This window comes from Mya arenaria, chromosome 14, assembly GCF_026914265.1.
Source record: "Mya arenaria isolate MELC-2E11 chromosome 14, ASM2691426v1".
NCBI classification, from domain to species: Eukaryota; Metazoa; Mollusca; class Bivalvia; order Myida; family Myidae; genus Mya; species Mya arenaria.
The window spans coordinates 1552536-1575404 of NC_069135.1; the positions used below are offsets into that span (position 1 = coordinate 1552536).

Sequence of the window (22869 nt, forward strand, 5' to 3'; positions counted from 1 at the left end):
TCCCAATATGTCTGACAAACTAAGCAGGTTACATAAAAATGTACATTTGACTAGTTTGACCAAAAAAATGTCCCTCAAAAAAAAAATGCAGCTGTCCAATGGTAACCACTCCTACCAACTGTCCATCCACATTTTTTTATATTTCTTGTTAAGGCCTAAAAAAAAATACATTTGGTTCGGGTTACCCGACCCTACCTACGGAATAAGCGCCGACCCTACCGTTTTTATAGTCAGTTCGAAAAAAAAGAAGGAAAAATAAAAAAAATAAAAATAAAAAATCGTTTTTTTTTTTTAAATTGCTTTTCAATATGTAGTTTAACCTTAAATGCTTATACAGAAGATAACTTTAACACCATTCTCCAATGATGAAAATGATATTCTTATATAAAGCCTAATAAAAAAAAAAAAAAAAAAAAGCCTACCTACCCTACCTATTTTTGAAAAGGATGTAACCCTAACCAAACAATTTTTTTTTAGGCCCAATTACTTTTCAGAGGTTAAGGATATCAAATTTTGTGATTTGTACTTTCTAAACTTCCTCGAAGTAGCAATAAACTCTTTGGTGACATGTTATGTAACTAATGCTCCAATATTGTCAGATTTATGGCCCTTTGTATGCTTAAAACATATGACAATTTTTATGGTTTGGTTTCACCATGAGTAAAACACCTTCAACTTAACTTGTCCAAGTTATTTAAAAATCTAATACATACCAGATCATGAAATCATTACATTGTACCATCCACTCTGATTATAGGACATAAACATGTGGGGAGACATTTTCTTGTCCCAGCTGTTTTCAGGCAATAACAATTCTAACATGCAAAAGATGAATGTTTTATTGATTTATTTTTCTGCTCTAAGTTTTGCTCTACATAAAAAATGTATAACAATTTGTTAACAAATAAACATATTTAAACACTGAATAATATTTAACTGTATGGAAGCATTCAAGAAACTTTTGCTCATTTTCAAAAACAAATTTATCAAGTTTTTCTTCCAAAACCTATCAGTCGATAACCTAAACAATGTATTGCTGTAGATACACATTTGAACATTTCATTACCCTGCTAGCTTTTTTATTTATTAAATTAACAAGTGCACAGCATGCAGAGTTAAACATACAAGCTCACATACAAGTACATGTACATATACAAGTACACATAAAGGTACTCATACAAGTTCACATACAAGTACACGAACATATACATGTACATATAAAGGTACTCATACAAGTTCACATACAAGTACACGAACATATACAAGTAAAAGTACAAACACAAGAACATGTACACATACAAGTACACATACAACCACTCACACAAGTACCGATACAAGTACTCATACAAGTACACATATGATTACACATACATGTACATATACAAGTGCACATAAAGGTACTCATACAAGTTCAAATACAAGTACATATACAAGTGCACATATGATTACACATACAAGTACAAGTACATGTACACATAAAAGTACAAATATACAAGTAGTGTTTCCCAGCCTCTCTAATGTGACATGAAAATAACATTATTAAAACTGAACAAGAGAGGCAATTTTTCACATATTTTTTTTAAGTTTGTGTAATTGAAGCAATGCAAGGGCTACACTGAGGAGACTGGTGTGACATTGCTAGTTAACGAACATGGCTAGCTTTATCAAGATTGTCTAAATAATTTTTCTCTCTGAATATGGTATTTTTTATTGTAATCGCTGTGTTAGAAAGACGGTAGAAAAAAAAGTAGAAGCAAGAATGTGACACAAACAGTAAAATACATTTTTCAAACAAATATGTTATCCAATGAAAACAATAAACTATTGCATAAAGGTCGTCAAAATTACACGTGAACGGTTACATAATTAATATCACATAAGAATAAAACATTCCCATACATGTTTAAGGTAAAATGTGGACAGATCTATGAGCAGATATTATACAAAGGAGTTGATTACAAGGGTTAGCTTTCATCCAGTTTTTTTTTTATAATTCATTTGGGATATAAACACTTAAATATCTGAAGACATAACAATATTACATAATTGTATTGAGACTAATATAATTATGTATCTAGCTTTGAAATAGTAACTGGCCATCAAAATTACTGTTCATACAATACTATTGACTGAAGTGAAGCCTTTAGAAAAGCCCCAAATGTGACTAAAACCTGCATTCTATGTGACAGACATACCAGTGGGATGACATTATCTAGTCGGACAGTCTCTAAAAACATTGCCTTATTAACCCAGTCCTAAATCAAAGTCATCACATTGCATGGGAAGTACTGAAATTGTTGCACACACTGCTTAATATATATCTCTCATGTTTCACAAAAGCTGAAGATGTTACTGCATTGTGTAACATAAGAGAAATATATCATACAAAAACAGAAATAAAATGTTTTGAGCAGGTAAATGTTTATTTCAGACTGACTTATTTCTGCTCCATGGTAAAGATGTCTGAAAGTTGATATGGACCACTGGAGTCTGTTTCCTGGGTAGAAACCAGTACTGTGTCCTTAATTAGATGCAACGAGAAAGTATCCCTGGAGGAGAATGATGGAACCCACAACACTCGGCCAATTTTTGCTACTCACATTATAGAACCCGCAACACTCGGCCATTTTTTGTTACTTACATTATATATATATATATATATCAACTAAATAAAATATTTCAAATATTAATTACAACCAGGAAAACAGTATAAAAAGTATATTGAAATTTATACAAAATAAAAAGTATCAAAATTTGTTCAAAAACAATTAGTAAACAATGTTTATATGCAAATAAACATACTGTTCATGTATTACTTTTGTAACAAACATGGTGACATTTCACTAGCATTTGTACTTATAATTAAATCACAAATTCTACAGAATCTTTCATGCCAATACAATGCCAGCCTAGATCATGGAATTTCCAGAAATAAATAGTTTATTAATTCCAGTACATTGTTTTACTAATCTTATTTAAATATACGCATGAGCACAAACTTGCTACTCAAAGTTCCCAGTAAATAATACATGTGTATATACAATAAAATATCCTAAGAACACACTTTTAATGATTATCATGTCATGTTTGTAAAATCACAATCAAGAAAACTCCGACAGCTAATTGTATACAATATGGTATCCACTGGTCTAGATCTAAATATTCTCATTCTAACAGCTGATAATTGTCAATCCTGAAACATTGTCGGGGGTCTGTTTGAGTACGAGGGGTTCATGCCCACAGCAGGGTAAACCTGGGGCTTAGACCCCTATTCAAATTGTTTCCTTAGGCATTTATATTCATTTTCATTATTTCCTACTGTTGTTGATGAATATATATGTCCCAGAAAAAAACTTTACAAACATACAATAGTCTGAAGGTAAGGTGTCTCTATCCTTATATCTGGATTATTCCTGCACTGTTTGTTAGAAGTAATTATTGGATATGGATTGACCAATCAATAAACATTTGGGTATTTTAACCAATTTGAAAAACTAACCAGTTTTACACAAATTTGACTGCTGATCACTACAGGAACACACTTTTGGCAAGAACTAGATCCAACAAGCCTTATAGTTATTTCAAGGAGTTATAAATCCTATTGGCGTGCTGTCTCACTTCATTGTTTGTATGTTTGAACAACAAAAACACTTTATTCTTGAGGTCAGCCACATTCCCTAGCCCAAGCAAGGCAGAGTACATGGTTTCCGGTGAGGCTGCCTTGTCTGTGGAGGGCAAAGAGGAGGGAGTGATGTGCCGGTCTTGTTTCACTTGGACAACGTTGTCCAGAAATGTGATGAAACGTAGAATCAGGCCCTCATCAGTTTTTGCAGGGTCAAGTAAGGTCAACAACCCCTCAGGAGCCTGAAAGTAATAAAACAGTGGTCAGCTTTTTTGTTGTTTCCAGTTAGTTTGCACAGTTTACTTATTTCAATATTCACAGGTTTCAACATCATCATTTTCAGCATAACAAATCAAGCAAGGTTCTCACTGAAAGTTCTTGCCATCAATTATGGACATCACTAAAGTGTTGCAGTTTAACCCTCACAAACACTAACAGTGTGAGCAGTGTTTTCTGTATTGTCCAACTATTATGTTAAAATTTAATAAGTTGCAACTCTAAATTTGCCAACTGGACACTTGTTGTTCAAAAAGTTTTATTGTAAGACTTGCCGAAAATGTCATTGACACAAGCTTTTGATATTTTGAACTTCAAATCTTTCATGTTTTTGAACTTTCAAAGACTCAACTTTGGAAGTTTTGGGTATGAATAAACTTCCTTTAATGGAACCGCTGGTACAAACCAGGTTTTTTTCTATATTAATTATGCAGAACAACTTGGGTTTTTCACATGCATGCGCCTCCTATTGCCTTTCATTTCAATCACATTTATTTTTTCTGCATTATAAACATGTATGAATCCAATTACTTTTATAATTATTGAATGGCATGTTTAATAGTTAAAAATTAACCTTGATATATCTCATAAACAAAGGGCTGAAAACCCAATAACATCCTGACCTTAGCAGCGAGTAGGTGTGGAACCATGTCTGGGTTACATGAGAGATTCACAAGGATCTTCAGACCCTGTAGACGGAGGGCCGGATCCCACGACTTCGTAAGAAGTGTGTACAGCTGCTGCACGAGCCTCGTGTAGTGCCCATGGTGCTCCCCCTCCGCAGACAGGTTTGTAAGGGCCTGGAGGGATGACAGCCGGGTCGCCAAGCCTGTGTCCGCATCCAGGGAAATGTCAACAAGTGTTGGTACACAGGTCTGAGTGGAAAATATAATGATACATAATTATCTAGTACTTCAAGATCCTTTCATAATTCCAAATACTTGTACATACCGTAAAGACTAAATGCCTTCTAGACTTTCTGTAATTATTTTAATTCAAAGTATGCAGTTACAACATTTATTGACCTTTTCCAACATTATGTTAAGTATGCAACATAAACAAGAGCCCAAACTGTAACAAAATACGCCTGTCCTAAAGACACTTAGTTCGGTAATAAGCGGTAGTATATAAAGCCAGATTAAGAGAGCGGACACTGTAAAGACAGTTTTGGCCAATTCAAGTGTCATAACTCTGGTGTGACTGAGGCGACATAGCTGGCTATCAAACCTGACCAAGATATTCTCCCCATACACAGTCTGACAAAATTGGTTGATGATTGAAAAGACTTCAATTTTAGGTACTGTACATATATGATTAAAGGTCAATTTCTCTTGAGTGACTAATGCGAAATGGCTGGTTATCAAACTTATCTGAGATATTATGCCCAATACACAATCTGACTTAGTTTTAAGACGATTGGACAAAGGTTTCAAAAATAATTGATCCGACAGGGCCGTTTGAGGTAATTTCTATAATTAAAGGGTGATAACTCTCAACAGACTACAGGCTGGTCATCAAACTTGTCAGATATATTATGCCAATACAAATTGTGACTACATTTGTTTGTTAAGCTTCTAAAATAAATGAGCTGACAAGACAAATTTTAGGTACTTTCTAACAAAAGGATGATAACTCTTGAGTGACTGAAGCAATATAGCTGGTTATCGAACTTGTCCAAGATAGTATGCCAACTTGTTCAAGATATTATGCCAATACACATTCTGACCAAGTTTGGTGATTGGACAAAGGCTTCTAAAGTTATTGAGAGGACAACATACTGAACGACGCCCGCCCACGTATGCCGCAGGTAAAATTTAAATAGGGCCTTGATTTTTAAAATGGGCATATTAAAATCCACAATAATATATATATTTCAGTGACCCACCTCAAGTTGAGTGTTGTTTTCAGGGTTGATGGCCATATTGGTGATGGCGTTGATAGTGGTGTTGACGGCAGTGTCGCTGCCAGCATGTCGTAACCACAATGACATCCGCTGTAGCTCCAGCAGCTTGCTCAGTCGAGGCAACACTTCAGCCTCACGTAGGGTGATCTGGGGACATATATAGTAATTTTGTTTGCTTCTTTAATGTCTTGAACAAAATAACCACAGTATGAATATGTCCAAGATTTAACCCACTTTTTTCATTAAAAAAACTAGTATTTATGTTTCATGATAATTTACTTAAGCAATGATAAATAAATTCAACAAAAAGAAATTAATACAACATTTTGTTTATATGGTTAGTACATTAAAGGCTTCTGCATGTTCTGGTATTACCTTTAAGATATTGGTACTAATTCAAAACATCCTAGATCCATCTACCGTAATAAACACATTTTCAGTACAATCAACCCAAGGTCCTGGCAGACCCTAATCTTCCAAACAAAGAAATAATGAAATAATAATGAATCCAGCCTCTGCTACACTTTCCTAATATGGACAACAGAATGCATCACTAATGAATGAACTTTTACCTGGGATAGCCACCAGCTGCCAAATCCAATCTCTCAACAAATGCAGCTATTCTGACATTAGATCTTAAAATGCAAGCATTATTGGGGTTTGGGCAACAGCTTATTTTCATATTATCAATGCCACATTGAAGCCACATAGTTAAATGGTATTTTGTTCTTTTCTCTGAATCTAAATCCTTATTCAGGCAATTCATTTTTGAGATGGGAGAGTATCTTGATTTCATTTTTGTTTCAGTACTATGAAGGACTTTTACTACTTCAATATAGTTTGCATTATAAATTTCATTAATCATAACCAGCTGGGTTAGGGCTAGCAAGAACATTTTATTGATAACTCTGAGTGTCTCTTCGAAAATCAAGCAAAGCCCAGAGCTTGTATTGTTATCTAATATGAGCCATGAAATATTCATCAAAGCCAGAATGATCATACATTAGTTAAGCCAGGTATGGTTTTCATAAAATCAATGGCCCACATCCTATTTCTGCCATCTTGACCTACTCAGTCAAATAATCCAAGAAAAGTCATCTTTATCTTCATTGATAAATGGCAGGGAAAATGTGTTTCAAGAATTTAGTTGTACACAACTATTAAAGTAACATAATTATAAATGAGCTACGATTGTAGAAAGTCATTAAAAAGAGATTGCAAAAACATATATTTTTAAATGTCTGTAAATGTTTGATATTATACAATGTTGATGTCATTGAGACATGCTCACTATTGGAATCCTGGAAATAAACACAGCTTAGTTCCATATAACAACTTTTTGGCATTTATCTTCTCTTTGCAAATTTATCTAATATGAGAGTTGTTTGTGAAAACAAGGGGAAATAGTAGGACTGGTCAAAAACAAAGCCTGCAAAGAGTGTCAATAACTTACTTGATTTTTCGTGAAAGCCGCGCTGTTTGCAATGCCCTGCACTGCAGCATGTTTGAGATGGATATCATCGTAAGTTAGCAGCCCTGTAAGGACCTCAGCGTTCCTCTCTGTGAGACCACTTTCAGGGGTCTGTGTGGCCGTGAGGGCCTCTGTGATCTCTTCTGCGGTGAACTGTTGGCTTTCAGACTCACGGTGTTCCCGCAGTAACTCCTCGTACTCCACAGTGACCTCCCCTATCTGAGCTACCTCACGCTCCGTCGTCGACAACTGGCTGCGCAAAATTCCTACAATGTGTGATTCTATTTTTAGTGAGAAGAAACAAATACAAGAAACGCTGCAAAGCGACGAAACCAGGTTTTTAATGATTGACAGCAGAACTTCAGCCTGTGTCTGTTTTTCTACTTTTAGTAACAGTGACATTGACCCTAGGGACCCCAAATGCAATCCATTGAAAGGAATCCATAAACTCTTCCTTTTACCAAGTTGTGTCAGGATATGTCAACACTAACTTAAGTTATTCAGTTTCTACCATTTTTCTATTTATAGTAACAGTGACCTTGACCTTGAATCTAGGGACCCCAAACGCAATCCCATGAAAGGTATCCATAAACTCTTCCTTTATACCTGTTTTGGTCAAGATATGTATACCCTGTCTAAAATTATTCAGTTTCAACTGTTTTTCTAATTTTAGTAACAGTGACCTTGACCTTGAATCTAGGGACCCCAAAATGCAATCCCATGAAAGGTCCATAAACTCTTACTGTAGACCAAGTTTGGTCAAGATATGTCAACCCTAACTAAAGATATTCAGTTTGAACCATTTTTCTATTTTTAGTAACAGTGACCTTGACCCTAGGGACCCCAAATGCAATCCCATGAAAGGTATACATAAACTCTTCCTATGGATCAAGTTTGGTCAAGATAGATCAACCCTAACTAAAGTTATTCAGTTTCAACCATTTTTCTATTTTTAGTAACAGTGACCTTGACCTTGACCCTAGGGACCCCAAACGCAATCCCATGAAAGGTATCCATAAACTCTTCCTATTGACCAAGTTTAGTCAAGATATGTCATCCCTAACTAAAGTCATTCAGTTTCAACCATTTTTCTATTTTTAGTATCAGTGACCTTGACCTTGACCCTAGGGATCCCAATCGCAATCCCATGAAAGGTCTCCATAAATTCTTTCTATTGACTAAGTTTAGTCAAGATATGTCATCCCTAACTAAAGTTATTAAGTTTCAACCATTTTTCTATTTTTAGTAACAGTGACCTTGACCCTAGGGACCCCAAATGCAATCCCATGAAAGGTATCCATAAACTCTTCCTATTGACCAAGTTTGGTCAAGATAGATCAACCCTAACTAAAGTTATTCAGTTTCAACCATTTTTCTATTTTTAGTAACAGTGACCTTGACCTTGACCCTAGGGACCCCAAACGCAATCCCATGAAAGGTATCCATAAACTCTTCCTATTGACCAAGTTTAGTCAAGATATGTCATCCCTAACTAAAGTCATTCAGTTTCAACCATTTTTCTATTTTTAGTTAGTGACCTTGACCTTGACCCTAGGGACCCCAAACGCAATCCCATGAAAGGTATCCATAAACTCTTCCTATTGACCAAGTTTAGTCAAGATATGTCATCCCTAACTAAAGTTATTCAGTTTCAACCGTTTTTCTATTTTTAGTATCAGTGACCTTGACCTTGACCCTAGGGATCCCAATCGCAATCCCATGAAAGGTCTCCATAAATTCTTTCTATTGACTAAGTTTAGTCAAGATATGTCATCCCTAACTAAAGTTATTAAGTTTCAACCATTTTTCTATTTTTAGTAACAGTGACCTTGACCCTAGGGACCCCAAATGCAATCCCATGAAAGGTATCCATAAACTCTTCCTATTGACCAAGTTTGGTCAAGATATGTCAACCCTAACTAAAGTTATTCAGTTTCAACCATTTTTCTATTTTTAGTAACAGTGATCTCGACCTTGACCCTAGGGACCCCAAACACAATCCCATGAAAGGTATCTATAAACTCTTCCTATAGACCAAGTTTAGTCAAGATATGTCATCAGTAACTAAAGTTATTCAGTTTCAACCATTTTTCTATTTTTAGTAACAGTGACCTTGACCTTGACCCTAGGGACCCCAAACACAATCCCATAAAAGGTCTCCATAAACTCTTCCTATTGACCAAGTTTAGTCAAGATATGTCATCCCTAACTAAAGTTATTCAGTTTCAACCATTTTTCTATTTTTAGTAAGTGACCTTGACCTTGACCCTAGGGACCCCAAACACAATCCCATGAAAGGTATCCATAAACTCTTCCTATTGACCAAGTTTAGTCAAGATATGTCATCACTAACTAAAGTTATTCAGTTTCAACCATTTTTCTATTTTTAGTATCAGTGACCTTGACCTTGACCCTAGGGATCCCAATCGCAATCCCATGAAAGGTCTCCATAAACTCTTTCTATTGACCAAGTTTAGTCAAGATATGTCATCCCAAACTAAAGTTATTCAGTTTCAACCATTTTTCTATTTTTAGTAACGGTGACCTTGACCCTAGGGACCCCAAACGCAATTCCATGAAAGGTCTCCATAAACTCTTCCTATAGACCAAGTTTAGTCAAGATATGTCATCCCTTACTAAAGTAATTCAGTTTCAACCATTATTATATTTTTAGTAACAGTGACCTTGACCTTGACCATAGGGACCCCAAACGAAATCCCATGAAAGGTACCCATAAACTCTTTCTATAGACCAAGTTTGGTCAAGATATGTCAACCCTTACTAAAGTTATTCAGTTTCATAGCTGAGTTTGACGCCGACCGGCCGAACAACGACGTTTGCCATTCTAATAACCAGGTTTCACTATGTGAAAACCTGGTTAAAAAGGGACTCATTCACATTTTATAGGGGCATACATCAACAGATGTTCAAATTAGAGCAAATCAACAATTATCTAAAATAAATCCAGAAAATGCCCTATTTGCAGAAAGGCGATTGTAACACTATTGATATATTTTTGATTGGCTTTACAAAATTCTATTTAAATGAGTATCTGGCAGTTTTTCATTGGCATTTGTTCATAAAAGTAAAAGTAATAAAGTTAAATTCCTCAATTCCAACAATTCAAAAAATTAATCTGTGAGAGAGTTACTTACATTTGTTGAACTTTGCTAAATTTGTCTGTTTCTTTCCTTACTAATACAGTTGTATTCTCTCAGCACAGTGTAATAATGGAGAGTTTGCTTAAAGATGCACTCTTACTCCCAAATATTAAAGCAGTACCACGATTAATACAATTGTTTTAATTTACTGAAAAGGATAAATAGATATCGAAAACAATGCAGGATACCGTGTTTAAATAGAAAGAAAGGTGCCGAAAACAAAGTATTTTTATTTTATGAGGCGATAGTTGATCACTGTAAATTTTTTAGGACCTACAAGTCATTTAATATTCGTGTGTTTTGAGCTATTAAATACATGTTTACAATCTTGTTATTAGTAATTAATATTTCCAATAAATGCATTATTTAGTTAGAAGTTAAAGGTTTATCACTCAAAATTTATGTTTGTTATACATGTGCTTGTATTGATTTTAAATACGAGTGTCACTTTTAATACTTCTTTCACCAGAGACAAAATAAATCAGAAGGAAGTGGGGTACATATACTGTACCTCTATGTTCTATGATGGTACTTTGATCATGTGCCTCCAGGATGGTATTTGTTTGGGTATTGTCCCCTCCTTCATTCATGCTGTCCTCTGCATCCTCTATTACAGACATGCTGGCTGTGTCTCCCGTCCCATCTACCAGGCTTGCCTGGAGTGGTAGGCAATTGAATACAATAAAAACCTTTATCAAACAAAGTGAGTTGCAACTCATGAACCAATTTCAAGAACTTGATATAAACTATTTATAAAATGATAACAATTGATAATGATCTGAGGTAATGCAATGAACTTACCTTTTAAACCCCATGTCTATTTTGTTTTAAATTTTCAAATAAATTTTAAGTATTCAAGTTGATATAATTCATTTTTTCAAATTATTTGATTTTAAAATGGTTTAACAAAACAGTGTACATCACTACCAGTACTTGCCTGACTGCTCACAGGAGACAGCTGAGGGCTGCTCTGGTTGGAGCTGTTCAGGATTGCCCAGGAGGCTGACACTGTAAGGCCTTCCTTGTCAGGGATGGGCGAGCCACAGTCATCATCTGATGGAACAACGAAACTCTCCGACAGCTTGACAGCTGTTGTTGACACAGTTCCATTCGGGTCCTTGGATGTACCTGGCTTCTGCTCATCCTCTTGCTTCTTTTGACTCTTTGGGGTTTGTTTTTGTTTATTTTCTGAACAAGATATGTGCAATTGAAATATCAATAAGAAAACAACAGCCAAATTAAATCCATCAGTGTTAGGGGGTAGTTTTTACAGTAAACAGGATATTTTTAGACTGGGTGGAAACTGTAGAACCGCTGGTTGGTCGAGGAAATGGCAAGGTCCCGATTGGTGACTTTTTATTTGTATAAAAAATATGAATTTAAAATTCTGGTACTAGTAATTATTTAAGCCTAAATAACTTATCATTCAAGGGGCAATGCAGAATGCCGTTTTGTTGCCAGATTTTTCATTTTAACAATGGTGTTTTTTCAATAACATGAATCACCAGTAGTGAGCAGAACAATAAAGATACAATAAAATGTCTTTGATTTAAATATTCTGACAAAGGTGATGAAGATAAGAGAGGTTGGACTTATGAAAGAAAAAAAATGAAATTGTGTATTAGGATTTGTGTTTAACTGTTTATGGAATAACAAGTTGTAAACTGATATTATAGGTTTTATTTGCATTATCATGTAGATACCAATCATATGATGTGTTACCATGTTTTTTTTAAAGTATGCTCACATGTTTTCCTTTGTTTTTTTGAAGTTTTAGCTCTTCTATGTATTTTTTCAAACGATGGAATTTTGTAATGAAGCCTTGAGGCACTTGTTTGAATTTTGTAATGAAATCTACTCTTATCAACGCAACATGTTCATAAATAACACAAAACACTTATTTGACCTTTCAGACCCAGCACCGAACTGAAGTTACTACAGTGACACAGTAGCATAAGCAGCTGCTGGGATGATTTAGTATCTGTTTGTGTATGTGCTATAATGTAAAGCTGTTGTTTTGTAAAATAAACTGCACAAGGCAGATCCAGCCATGCACACACAAACTCATGTATGCCAATAAAAAATATTCACTGCCCTATGTTGTGGATTTATGTAAACCAGCAAATGCCAGTAATAATAATATATGATGACAATAAACAGGTTGACTAGTGTCAGAGTGAAAACAATTCACATGGTTATTGTCAACAAGTAATTGATTGGTGAAATATAGTCATTGACCACTATCATACTGGTTGGCTACTTTGCATATGAAAACATATAAACAAAAAAAATCAGGATTTGACGTGAATTTTTTTTGAGAGCTGGACTAGTGGTCTAGTAACTTTGAAAACCTACTCGACCCGACGTGTTAAACACATAATACTATACAAAAAGAGTTAAAAATAAAATAGTGTGAAATCATAAATGTTTGTGGGACATGGGGTTGGTTTATCCCTGAATTCAAAATCCAAACAAAATTTTGACCTTTAATTCACAAATCATACTGTCTATGTTATAAGGTAAACATGTATTCACATGAATAAACACGGTCGGCGTATATACTTTGTAAGTACCTAAAGCTTTGTTTATATTACTATTAATTAGGGATGGAAGCGAATATCCGTGTATCCGGATATCACGCAAGTATTCGGATATCACGCAAGTATTCGGATACCAAAATGGGTATTCGAATATTCGTTAAGAATTAAAATTTCAATGAAATAGCTTAGCAGAGACATAGCAATTGTTATAGAACTTTTCAGATGAAATGTTTCAGGTGATCAACAGTGTCTGTTGCGAAGCGGGTATGTGTCACAAATCGTCTGCTAACTGGGTGTTTGCACAAGGCGTGATATTGTGTCCTTGTGCAGCACCCTGTGAAGTTCTATGACCTTGTTTACAATGACAAGTGTTGTTTTATGATCTCAGATGTGCTTAATTGACACTTATTTGCACTAGTCGATATTAAACGGATTGATCATTAATCCGTAGGAATTGATCGTCCAATCACAAGATAAGGGTCGTGCAATCAAAGCTATTAATGACCAATCGTATTTTTTATGAATATACATGAAGAATTTATTGCTATCTGAACAATAAATTATACAAAAACAAATTTGTTTATCTTTTCACTTTTCAATCAAATTTCCATCATTTTGCATCTTGTAATTGTGTTTTGAATTATTAATCGTTAATCCTGTATCACGACTAAGGAAATATGCCTCCAACATTGACTTCAAGTGTTTGGAAGTATTTCACAAAATCCGAGGATGGTAAAAGTGTCGTGTGTCAACTGTGTAAGGTTGAACTGGTATATTGTGGTGGAACTTCAAATCTTAGAAATCACATGAAAAACAACCCGTATGCAGTCCACCGACTACGCCTTCAAAGTCCACCATGAGGCAGACGTTTTATTTGTGTAGTGTATTTTATTTTTCATACGATATGTAAACATTTTTAGTTTATTGGTAAATAAAAAAGTACACGCATGTAAATAAATAAAAATCAGATCGTCTTTTCGTCTTCTTATATTTCCCGCAATTATATCCTTCATTACAAAACACCACAGAAATTGTAGGTATTGCATTAAATCAAACAATGTAATGAAATAAAATTACAATAGACTATCAAATAATCAAAGCGTCATGAAACCTGCTGATAAATAACAAGCTCAAAAGCACGTGGCAGTACCCAAGCAACCACCTCGGCCAAAGTGACTATCAAATTCGCGAGGTGTTTATGTGGAGTTCATCATGAGTTTTATGATGTAAAATGAGCTGTTTTGCTTTGATTATAACATTATTAAGACGGAGAATGAATGAATGAAAAAGTGAAATTGCCATATGACGAATTATAAATTAAGTGGACAATTATGTCAAATAACAGAAGGTGGATGACATATAATAGGAAATTTACTTATTATGAAAACAATTTGATACGAGTATCCGGATAGTATTTGAATACTTGATACGAATATCCGGATACCGATTTGGTATCCGGTTTCCATCCCTACTATTAATATGATTTGAGGTGGTGTTAGTAGTTTATACTCCGGGTCCCTGCGAGCGCACATTGAAGGGTCCCAGAGTGACAGTTCAACCACCGCACACCTTTCCTGGGCAGTAAACCAGTACTAGGTGCCTTAACCTCTGCAAGGAACTGACAACTTCTGTACATACCAGGGGCAGTGGTACAGTGCAAATGGTCGTAGAAAGGATTTCATAACCAATCACAACAGAAGTGACTAATATGTTTAGTACTTGCAATCAGTGTTTTTATATGACATTGCCGGAACATTAAAACAAGCTGATTACCAGGTGTCAACCTCCTGTATGGTACGTGTAAAATGTGCTGATCATAAACCTTGTGTTTTTTACCATTGCCACTTGACTTGGTTTCTTTGATCAAATATTGAGTAGATTATTTCTGAGCTGCATTACTATTAAACGCACAGATAATGAGTGATTGTTAAATAATTATATTATAATAATAATAATAATTTATTGATCAAAATAACTACTGGCTACTGGTATCTTCTATGATTGTTTAATTAAAATCCAACACCCTTACTGTGTGCAGTAAACCAGTCACTCGGAGGAATTTAAGTGAGAGAAACAGTTTTAACCTACGTTGAGTGTATTGTATTTGGAATCCCAATGTATTGACTTTGTAAAGGCAGGGTTCATCTGCAAAATTGCATTTCCACATTGTTTTACTAGAATATACTATAACCTTGTCAACAATAACAAAGAGAGCATTGAAATGAAAAAGTAAACATGCTTAGCATGTTTTAACCTGATTATTATGAAATTGTTTATAAGGGGAATATGCAACCAAATGCTTCCATCTGAATACACAAACCAAACAGTGATTGTGTGTCAAGGTTGGTTTTAAGTTCATACTGAGTTCCAATAAACTTTTAAAGCGTATTTTTTTCACATATATTTTGATTTGTTTGAAGCAATATTACAGTTAACTTCAGACCGATCAGACTAACTAGCCACGGACATGGCTAGACAGTACAATCTATAATTTATTAAATGTTGTTCGATTAGGCCTTAATGTCAAGCCCAGCAATGGGCCTGTATGGAACAATGTTAAGTTTAATTTCCTTCTTCTTAAAATCATACTGGTATAACTTATCATTCGCAACTGCAAAAAGTAGTTTTTCAAAAATTGCACAGTTATCTTCAAGTCACTATCAGTATCAGAGTCTTTTTGTCGAACAGTCACATGTTCAGAGGCAGCACCACAGCACAGACACTTCGAAACATAAGTTTGTACACACAGCTTTTTCTATAGTACCCACGGGTCCGACTATCGGACCTATTTCAAATGCAAAATATATGATATTTCTACCAATCTCCATAGAGTCTTTCTACCTGTACTGGTTCATTCAACATCCTAGGCCACAATTAAAAAATTCTTTGTTTGCCCTTTACCGACCCTAAATTTTAGAGGTGGGTCGGTAGGTAGGAAAAATATTTTATTTTTTTCTAGAATTTGATCTTGAACACAAAAACTGGTGTTTGTATGTTTGACCTTTTTTTATTTTTTCTGGTGGATGAACCATATTGTTGCAACCATTACATTAATATATGGGAATGCATTTTAATGTTTAAATTATTATTAAATGATATATAGCTTTATATGCATGGTTCACCTCATTTCTGTATTTATCCACCTTGTCGTGTGTTGTAATATATATTTGTAAGCTTGACTGTACTTCAATATATAAATGTATGCTGTATTGATATGCTTTACTGTACATGCAGGACACTTTGCTTTAACCCCACCTTGCACTAACTTCTTGCATGATTGTAGATCTAGACACAAATGTGTAATATTGGCATTTCTGGATGTGGTTTTTCAATCTTTTCACTGCTAGTCATTTTACACCCCATACATTATCATACTAGAAGAGTGCAAGACAGTCCCAAGTCTGTAGAAAAGGGGGAGGGAGGCATGTTTTAACTATATATGCAAAATAAATTAATTTTGATAGAACTCGTGTTGTTACTTTTAAATGTTAAACTCTCTGTCAGATGGCAGAGTATTATTGCTTGATTTGGAATTCTGACCTTGACAATATTCTAAGAGTGACATGTATGACCAAACATGTTGCAGCAGTGTTTGTATAAATGGCAGTGTAATTATTGTGAGGTAGAAAGAAACTTCCGTTCTGATCATATAAATTTGGGGGAATATGTAAGAATTTCATATCAAGCATGGTCCATCAATGCATCACACCTGGAATATTTATACCATATTTACTTTAAAAAGCAGGGATTTTAAATGTTATTTATTCACAAAGCTAACAACTTTACCATTTATTTATAGCAGAAAACTGATACACATGTATGGACAAGAATTGTGCACAGTTATAAAAATACTTGTGACATTCTTGGGACAATCCTTTAACAGATACAATTTCTTTAGTTACATGTGTAGAACACACAAAAATGTCTGACTAGAAGACTAGAAATGTCTGACTAGAAAACATACAGTGGCATAATTATCATGCTATTTACATCGAACTTGGTTTTGGAATGTTCACAACTCTTAAAAAAACAAGAACAGTATGGCCAAGAATTGTGCACAATTATTAAAATACTTGTGAAATTCTTGGGACAATCCTTTAACAGATACAATTTCTTTAGTTACATGTGTAGAACACACAAAAATGTCCGACTAGAAGACTAAAAATGTCTGACTAGAAAACAAACAGTTGCATAATTATAATGCTATTTATATCGAACTTGGGTTTAAGAATGTTCACATTGAACTCTTAAACAAAGAACTGTCTTAAGAATGTTCACATTGAACTCTTAAACAAAGAACTGTCTTATTAGTACATTATATGTTAGGAGTCAAGTCACAATCCACTGTCTACTTGATAGGATTTCTTTTTGGAATGTCTTTTATCAGTTTGCAAGCTCTACAAACTGGCAGAACAGTCTTGTATTTTTGTAACAATGCAGCATCTCTCTCAGTGCCTCCTTCCCCGCAATGACAACATATGTCTTTTCGCACCGCCACCGGGTTGTTGCCTGCATAGTAAGGAAACTTGATAGGAGTAGAACAGTCCATCTGCAGTCGCACGCTTACTACACCCTCCAGAGAATCGCCTATTGCAACAGTTAAATATAAACATGGTCAGTTCATTTATTATGTGTACAATATACATTTATTCAAGTATTTAAACTCAACATCTGACATAGAAATAAACCTATAAACATCAAAGTGAAAATTAAAACAAATTCAATGTATTTGCTTTCTTTTATGAAAGAATCTTGTCTGTCAGACAGTGTCTTCGAATTTGTAACTGTTTAAATATTAATATTAAAACACATAATAGAATATATTATTCCAAAATGAATCAATTCCAAATTACCTTCGGGTACAATGACTGAACCACATGTGTAATCGTAACGTTCCTTGATCCTGTTCAATGATCGAAGGTCTCTAGATGATAGCTTTCTCAGAGAGTAGACACAGCGTGGCTTCCCGCATTCGAAGCAGTCGACAGTAGCCCGGATATTCTGTGCTACCAGACCAGCATTGCGAATTCCCTGTCAGAGAATTAAATGTCAGATAATTTCCAGATTTTTATTAAACCAGAAACAACATGTAGTTATTTAAAGATTAAATATATAAACCAGTATTTAATATTCTATTTTTGTTACATCATGACTAGAGTAGAATGTTTAAATTTCACATGCAGCCATCAATATTTCCTGGCAGAAACCCCCCGTCGGAAACGCAGGTACCACAAAATAGTTGAGTGGGTCCAATATCATATTTAAAACAAACAATTTTCTGTGCAAAATGTTTTGTCAACAAATATTAAATACAACATTAATAATACAAACCTGTGACTCTGTTACCATCTGTCTTCGTTTTTGGTTTTTTGCTGTTTTCCCCCTGCATCATCATGGTGAATGCATTCGAGTGGGAAGCTTCGTCACCGTCAACATTGTTGTTCTGATCATCGATATCACTTTCTCTTTTTATATTGTAAGTAACATACTTCAACGAACAGTCAAAGGTATTGAGCACCGAAATACTTTCAGAAATGTCTGGATGGAAACTTTCGACATCGGTGCTGTTTTTGCAAACGGAAATTGTAACGGAATCCGTTTTTTGTAATGTTACGTTTGCCTTATTCATGAAGTCTGATAATACATCTTCCCATGTGTTAGTGGACTCGAAAGAACTTATTTTATTTTTCGCAATTTGATTTAATTTACCATCAATATTAATAAAAACACTGTAACAAAATGTTAATATGGACGCCATGATGATGAACTGTTTTCTAGACGCTTGCAAATCGTTCACAAAACGTACAACAAGCGCTTCTTTTGTCTTGATTGATTTAAAGAACCCAACGATTGAGCGGAAAGAAAATAAACTAAACTAACGGCGAAAAAACAGCGAAAACAAATCGTGACTGCAAAATTGAAAAAAAAAATATTCTCACGAATTTTGCAATAAAATATTTTGGGTCGGCGGCTTTTTTCGGGTCGGTTGGTAAAGGGCAAACAAACTTAATTTTAATTTAGGCCCTATTGAATTTGTGATATAAAGGTTTGACAATAATTGAATTCAGAAATCATTGATTTTCATCACATTCTGTAGGAAATATTATCTGTCATGATTTATTGCAAAATTTTACACACCACCGATTGATATTTCAGCCAATTTAGGTCTTTTGAAAGGGAAAAGAAACTAATTTAATAATTTCCTCATTTGCAGGAAAATGAAAAGCTTGTTCTTTCAACTGTAAATTTTCCCAATTAAGGCATATTCGCCATGCAAATTTTCCCAACATGTGTAGGGTCTTTTTCCCAAAATGAGCAGAAAAATCCCTGGTGCAATACAGTATTCACACTGCATACCTTTTTCTTGCAAGTTAAGATTAAGATTGATCGTATTTATGATTGTGTATATCATTATTTATGATTGTGTATATCATTATTTATGATTGTGTATATCATTATTTATGATTGTGTATATCATTATCTGTTTGCCGTTGAGGTTTATTAGGAGGACTCATGCCATCTAGGATACGCCACATTGCTTAAAACGTTTGACTTGGGCGCCGCCATTACGATAAATAAATAACTAAAACAAGCACATTCATTGGCCTGAGCATAAATATCAAGCAGTTTCAATGGATATGACAATATTGTCATTTAGCACTCTGCGGTGTAAAGGTATTGATCAATTGCTCAAAGAGAAAACAAGCATCTGTCGGTTTTTATGACATCAATAATTGCATAATGAAAAAAAATGTGTTCCATTATTAGCATAAAAAACTTATCGCCTGGCCATACTAATGTAGTCCGCCCGGTTAGCTCAATCGGTAGAGTGTTGGACTGTGAATCGGACAACCCGGGTTCGATTCCCGGGCGGACCAGGTTACTTCTGTTGTGATTAGTTATAAAATCCTTTCTACGACTATTTGCACTATACCACTGCTCCTGGCATGTACAGAAGTTGTCAGTTCCTTGCAGAGGTGAAGGCACCTAGTACTGGTTAACCGCCTGATAGTCTGCCCAGGATAGGTGTGCGATGGTAGAACTGTCACTCTGGGACCCTTCAATGTGCTCACGCCGGGACCCGGAGTATAGACTACTAACACCACCATGTTAATGTAATGGTCTGCTGTAGGCAGCGGATTAGTGTAACGGTCCGGTGTAGGCGGCAGATGTGCGTTCATAGTATAACATTTCGTTATAGACAGATGTACGTTCATAGTATGTATGTTAACTTGGTTGGTAATATGCAAATTAGCAAATGCTGGGCTCTGTGTGGATTGAGAATTTACTGTATATAGAGACCAGCGGACCCATTCAGGGACGATCTGTTGGTGTTTGTTTGATGTTGCACGTTACAAATGGTGGCAGTGGTGGGATGCTGCCAACTGCCGGAACAGAGTTGCCTTACCCTTGAGTTTCCCAGACTAAGACTCGGGACAAGTTTTCTTGGAGGGGAAAGTAATGTAACAGTCCACTGTAGGCAGCTGATTAGTGTAACGGTCCGCTGTAGGCGGCGGATGTGCGTTAATAGTATAATATTCCGTTATAGACGGATGTACGTTCATAGTATGTATGTTAACTTGGTTGGTAATATGCATATTAGCAAATGCTGGGCTCTGTGTGGATTGAGAATTTATTGTATATAAAGACCAGTGGACCCCTTCAGAGTCGAGCATGCTTTTCTCTGAAGGGATATGTTGGTGTTTGTTTGACGTCGCACGTTACACTACCATCGGAGACAATTCATTCGATCTAACTGAAATAACCCGCCTTGGGCAAACGGGCATCCATAGTTTCCATCCCTGAATATACATACATATATGTATATAACTGGTACTGTGGTAGTCCGATTTCTCATCCATCCAAATGACATCTAACATAGTGGATATCTCCGAAATCGGTACAGAATAGCTGAAAAAAATATTACCTGGAGTGTTTTCGTTCTGTTTCCGCTTCCTCATCAAGTAAATTGTAAACAAACCCCCAATAAGGAGAGCAGAACCTGCTGCGAAACTCACAATTTGACTTTGGGAGGGAGCCATACTTTTCGTCTGTTATGTCGTAAAATGTTCGATATTTTACATCTCATTTTTCAAAGCTTACGTTGGACATATATTGCTCCTTAATAATTTATCACTTAAAATTGCACTGGTTTTTCATTACTATGTTGAAGAACAATAAAAAATTGAAAAAATATACAATTTTTATTCCCAAGCCTCTATTGGCGCAGATTTTTGACAGACTACTTATTGGTAGTCAAATAAGACAAAACGCTACAAGCTGAACGGTAAGCGGAGCAGACAACAACATGATATGGAAGACTTGTAAAAATTAAAAATATATATTTGGCTTTACGTGCCTATAACATGATATAAGCTTTATTGTAAGTCGATAATCAACATCAAAAGTAACCTCATTTTGAATTAGGTTGTAGGTTATTCAAAAAATTGAAAAACTTAGTTATGATATAAACAAATATATCATATATGTTTTATTTTTCATTGTACTTGATCATGTTGTACATGATGTATAGGCTGTAGCTGACACAATGCAATACAAAATTATCTCGTTTAAAGAATCTTGATTTTTTACGACTTTTGATATGGCAAATTCCTCGTTAGGGATAAGAAGAATCCCGTATAACACGTCTATTTTTATATCAAACTTGGTAACCTATTTAAAAAATATTTTCCAATGACATTTTGTATGTTTCTCCAGAGCTTAGCCTAGGTCATATAAATATAGCCATAAAAAGCATGGATACAATTTGTTCCTAACTACAATGTAATGCACCAGTCAATTGTAACTACGGCCCCCAAGGTCCGGGGTATACTGGGGATAGCCAGGGAAATGGGCCGTGTTTACCTTCCCGGTGGCCCCGCAGTGCCGGGTGAATGCAGTGGTTTTGTATTCGCTCCAAATATAGTGGGGAATGTGCCTTACTGAGGGTCCTTGGGGTGGGGTGGGGGGGTATTTGGCGGGGATTTTACCATCAGTTCGTCCCCACAGGGCGGGGGTTTTACACAGGCTTGGCTGGGCTGAAAGTCAAAGTCCCCACTATTCCCTGGACCTGGAGGGGCCGTGTTTACAATTGACTGGTGCATAAAGTCATCAACTGCTTTACAAGATACAAGATATATAAAAACACTATCTCTAATAGGATTGTCATATAATTTATATCAAATATCATTTAAAATCCTTTAAGAGTATGATTATTTGGAATAGTTGTCCTATTCCCAATTTCTTCAAATCATATTCTACCAATTACAGCTAGTATACTTAAGGGCTGTCTCTCAGCTGTAAGGTCAGACCCTTACAAAGGAAAACTTTGCCAAAATAAGGGAATTGTGAATAAACACAAATAATTCTTACCAGGGAAAATTAGGTGTCACAAGAGAATTGTTGTGTCATATAGACAATCCTATTAACATTAGTAATATACTGGATCACAGTGACAACCTATTGCAGGCAAAAATGCATACTGTATATCTTGGCTATTTTGTCCATTTTTTTACATAAACAGGACAACTTGAAAGGTAAATTTGACTCGTAATTTGGTGGAAATACATACTCATATATACTAGTTTGTCCCCAAAGTCTTTCGAAAGACAGCCCTGTACTCACCAGCTCTGGCAAATAATTCATCCACTACCAGTTCTCTTTCATGGATCATGAAAATGTGAGGACAGAGATTAAAAGGAGAAATTTTTCAAGGAGAAATTTGTCAAGTTACTATAAAGTCCAGAGCTCTTTGACCAGATCTTGGTGTGAACATCATGTAATGATATATGGCAAGATCTTGGTGTGAACATCCTGTTATGATATATGTAAATACCTTGTTGTAAACATCCTGTTATGATATATATGGATATATCTTGGTGTGAACATCATGTTAT

The 22869-nt window shown here is 35.2% G+C and overlaps 2 protein-coding genes and 1 non-coding gene across 4 annotated transcripts; 1 reads left to right on the plus strand and 2 right to left on the minus strand.

Annotated features, from left to right (window-relative positions):
* Positions 1–832: 832 nt before the first annotated feature.
* LOC128217736 (uncharacterized) lies at positions 833–21189 on the minus strand. Its single transcript, XM_052925085.1, has 7 exons — positions 20901–21189; positions 11371–11621; positions 10945–11089; positions 7255–7538; positions 5784–5948; positions 4522–4773; positions 833–3864 (listed from the first exon to the last, which is right to left on the minus strand). The coding sequence occupies exons 1-7, from the start codon at positions 21013–21015 to the stop codon at positions 3577–3579; spliced, it is 1500 nt and encodes a 499-aa protein (XP_052781045.1). The 5' UTR covers positions 21016–21189; the 3' UTR covers positions 833–3576.
* LOC128217737 (uncharacterized) lies at positions 16748–18937 on the minus strand. Of its 2 annotated transcripts, none has more exons than XM_052925087.1 (2): positions 18305–18937; positions 16748–17560 (listed from the first exon to the last, which is right to left on the minus strand). In XM_052925087.1, the coding sequence occupies exons 1-2, from the start codon at positions 18729–18731 to the stop codon at positions 17322–17324; spliced, it is 666 nt and encodes a 221-aa protein (XP_052781047.1). In that variant the 5' UTR covers positions 18732–18937; the 3' UTR covers positions 16748–17321. The 2 variants fall into 2 exon arrangements, with proteins under 2 accessions (XP_052781047.1, XP_052781048.1); XM_052925088.1 differs by lacking the exon at positions 16748–17560 and adding an exon at positions 17888–18004.
* Positions 19775–19851, plus strand: Trnah-gug (transfer RNA histidin (anticodon GUG)). Its single transcript has one exon. It is a non-coding gene; the product is annotated as a tRNA-His (tRNA).
* Positions 21190–22869: the final 1680 nt, after the last annotated feature.

What these genes read in the sequence shown, in the direction of transcription:
- LOC128217736 (XM_052925085.1), bottom strand. Translation starts at nt 21,015, where the DNA reads ATGGCTCCCTCCCAAAGTCAAATTGTGAGTTTCGCAGCAGGTTCTGCT. An exon ending in ACAGAACGAAAACACTCCAG is followed by an intron (nt 11,622 to 20,900) that starts GTAATATTTTTT and finishes TATCTTGTTCAG; the next exon opens with AAAATAAACAAAAACAAACC. An exon ending in CGGCTTTCACGAAAAATCAA is followed by an intron (nt 5,949 to 7,254) that starts GTAAGTTATTGA and finishes ATATGTCCCCAG; the next exon opens with ATCACCCTACGTGAGGCTGA.
- LOC128217737 (XM_052925087.1), bottom strand. Translation starts at nt 18,731, where the DNA reads ATGGCGTCCATATTAACATTTTGTTACAGTGTTTTTATTAATATTGAT. An exon ending in AGATGGTAACAGAGTCACAG is followed by an intron (nt 17,561 to 18,304) that starts GTTTGTATTATT and finishes CTGTTGCAATAG; the next exon opens with GCGATTCTCTGGAGGGTGTA.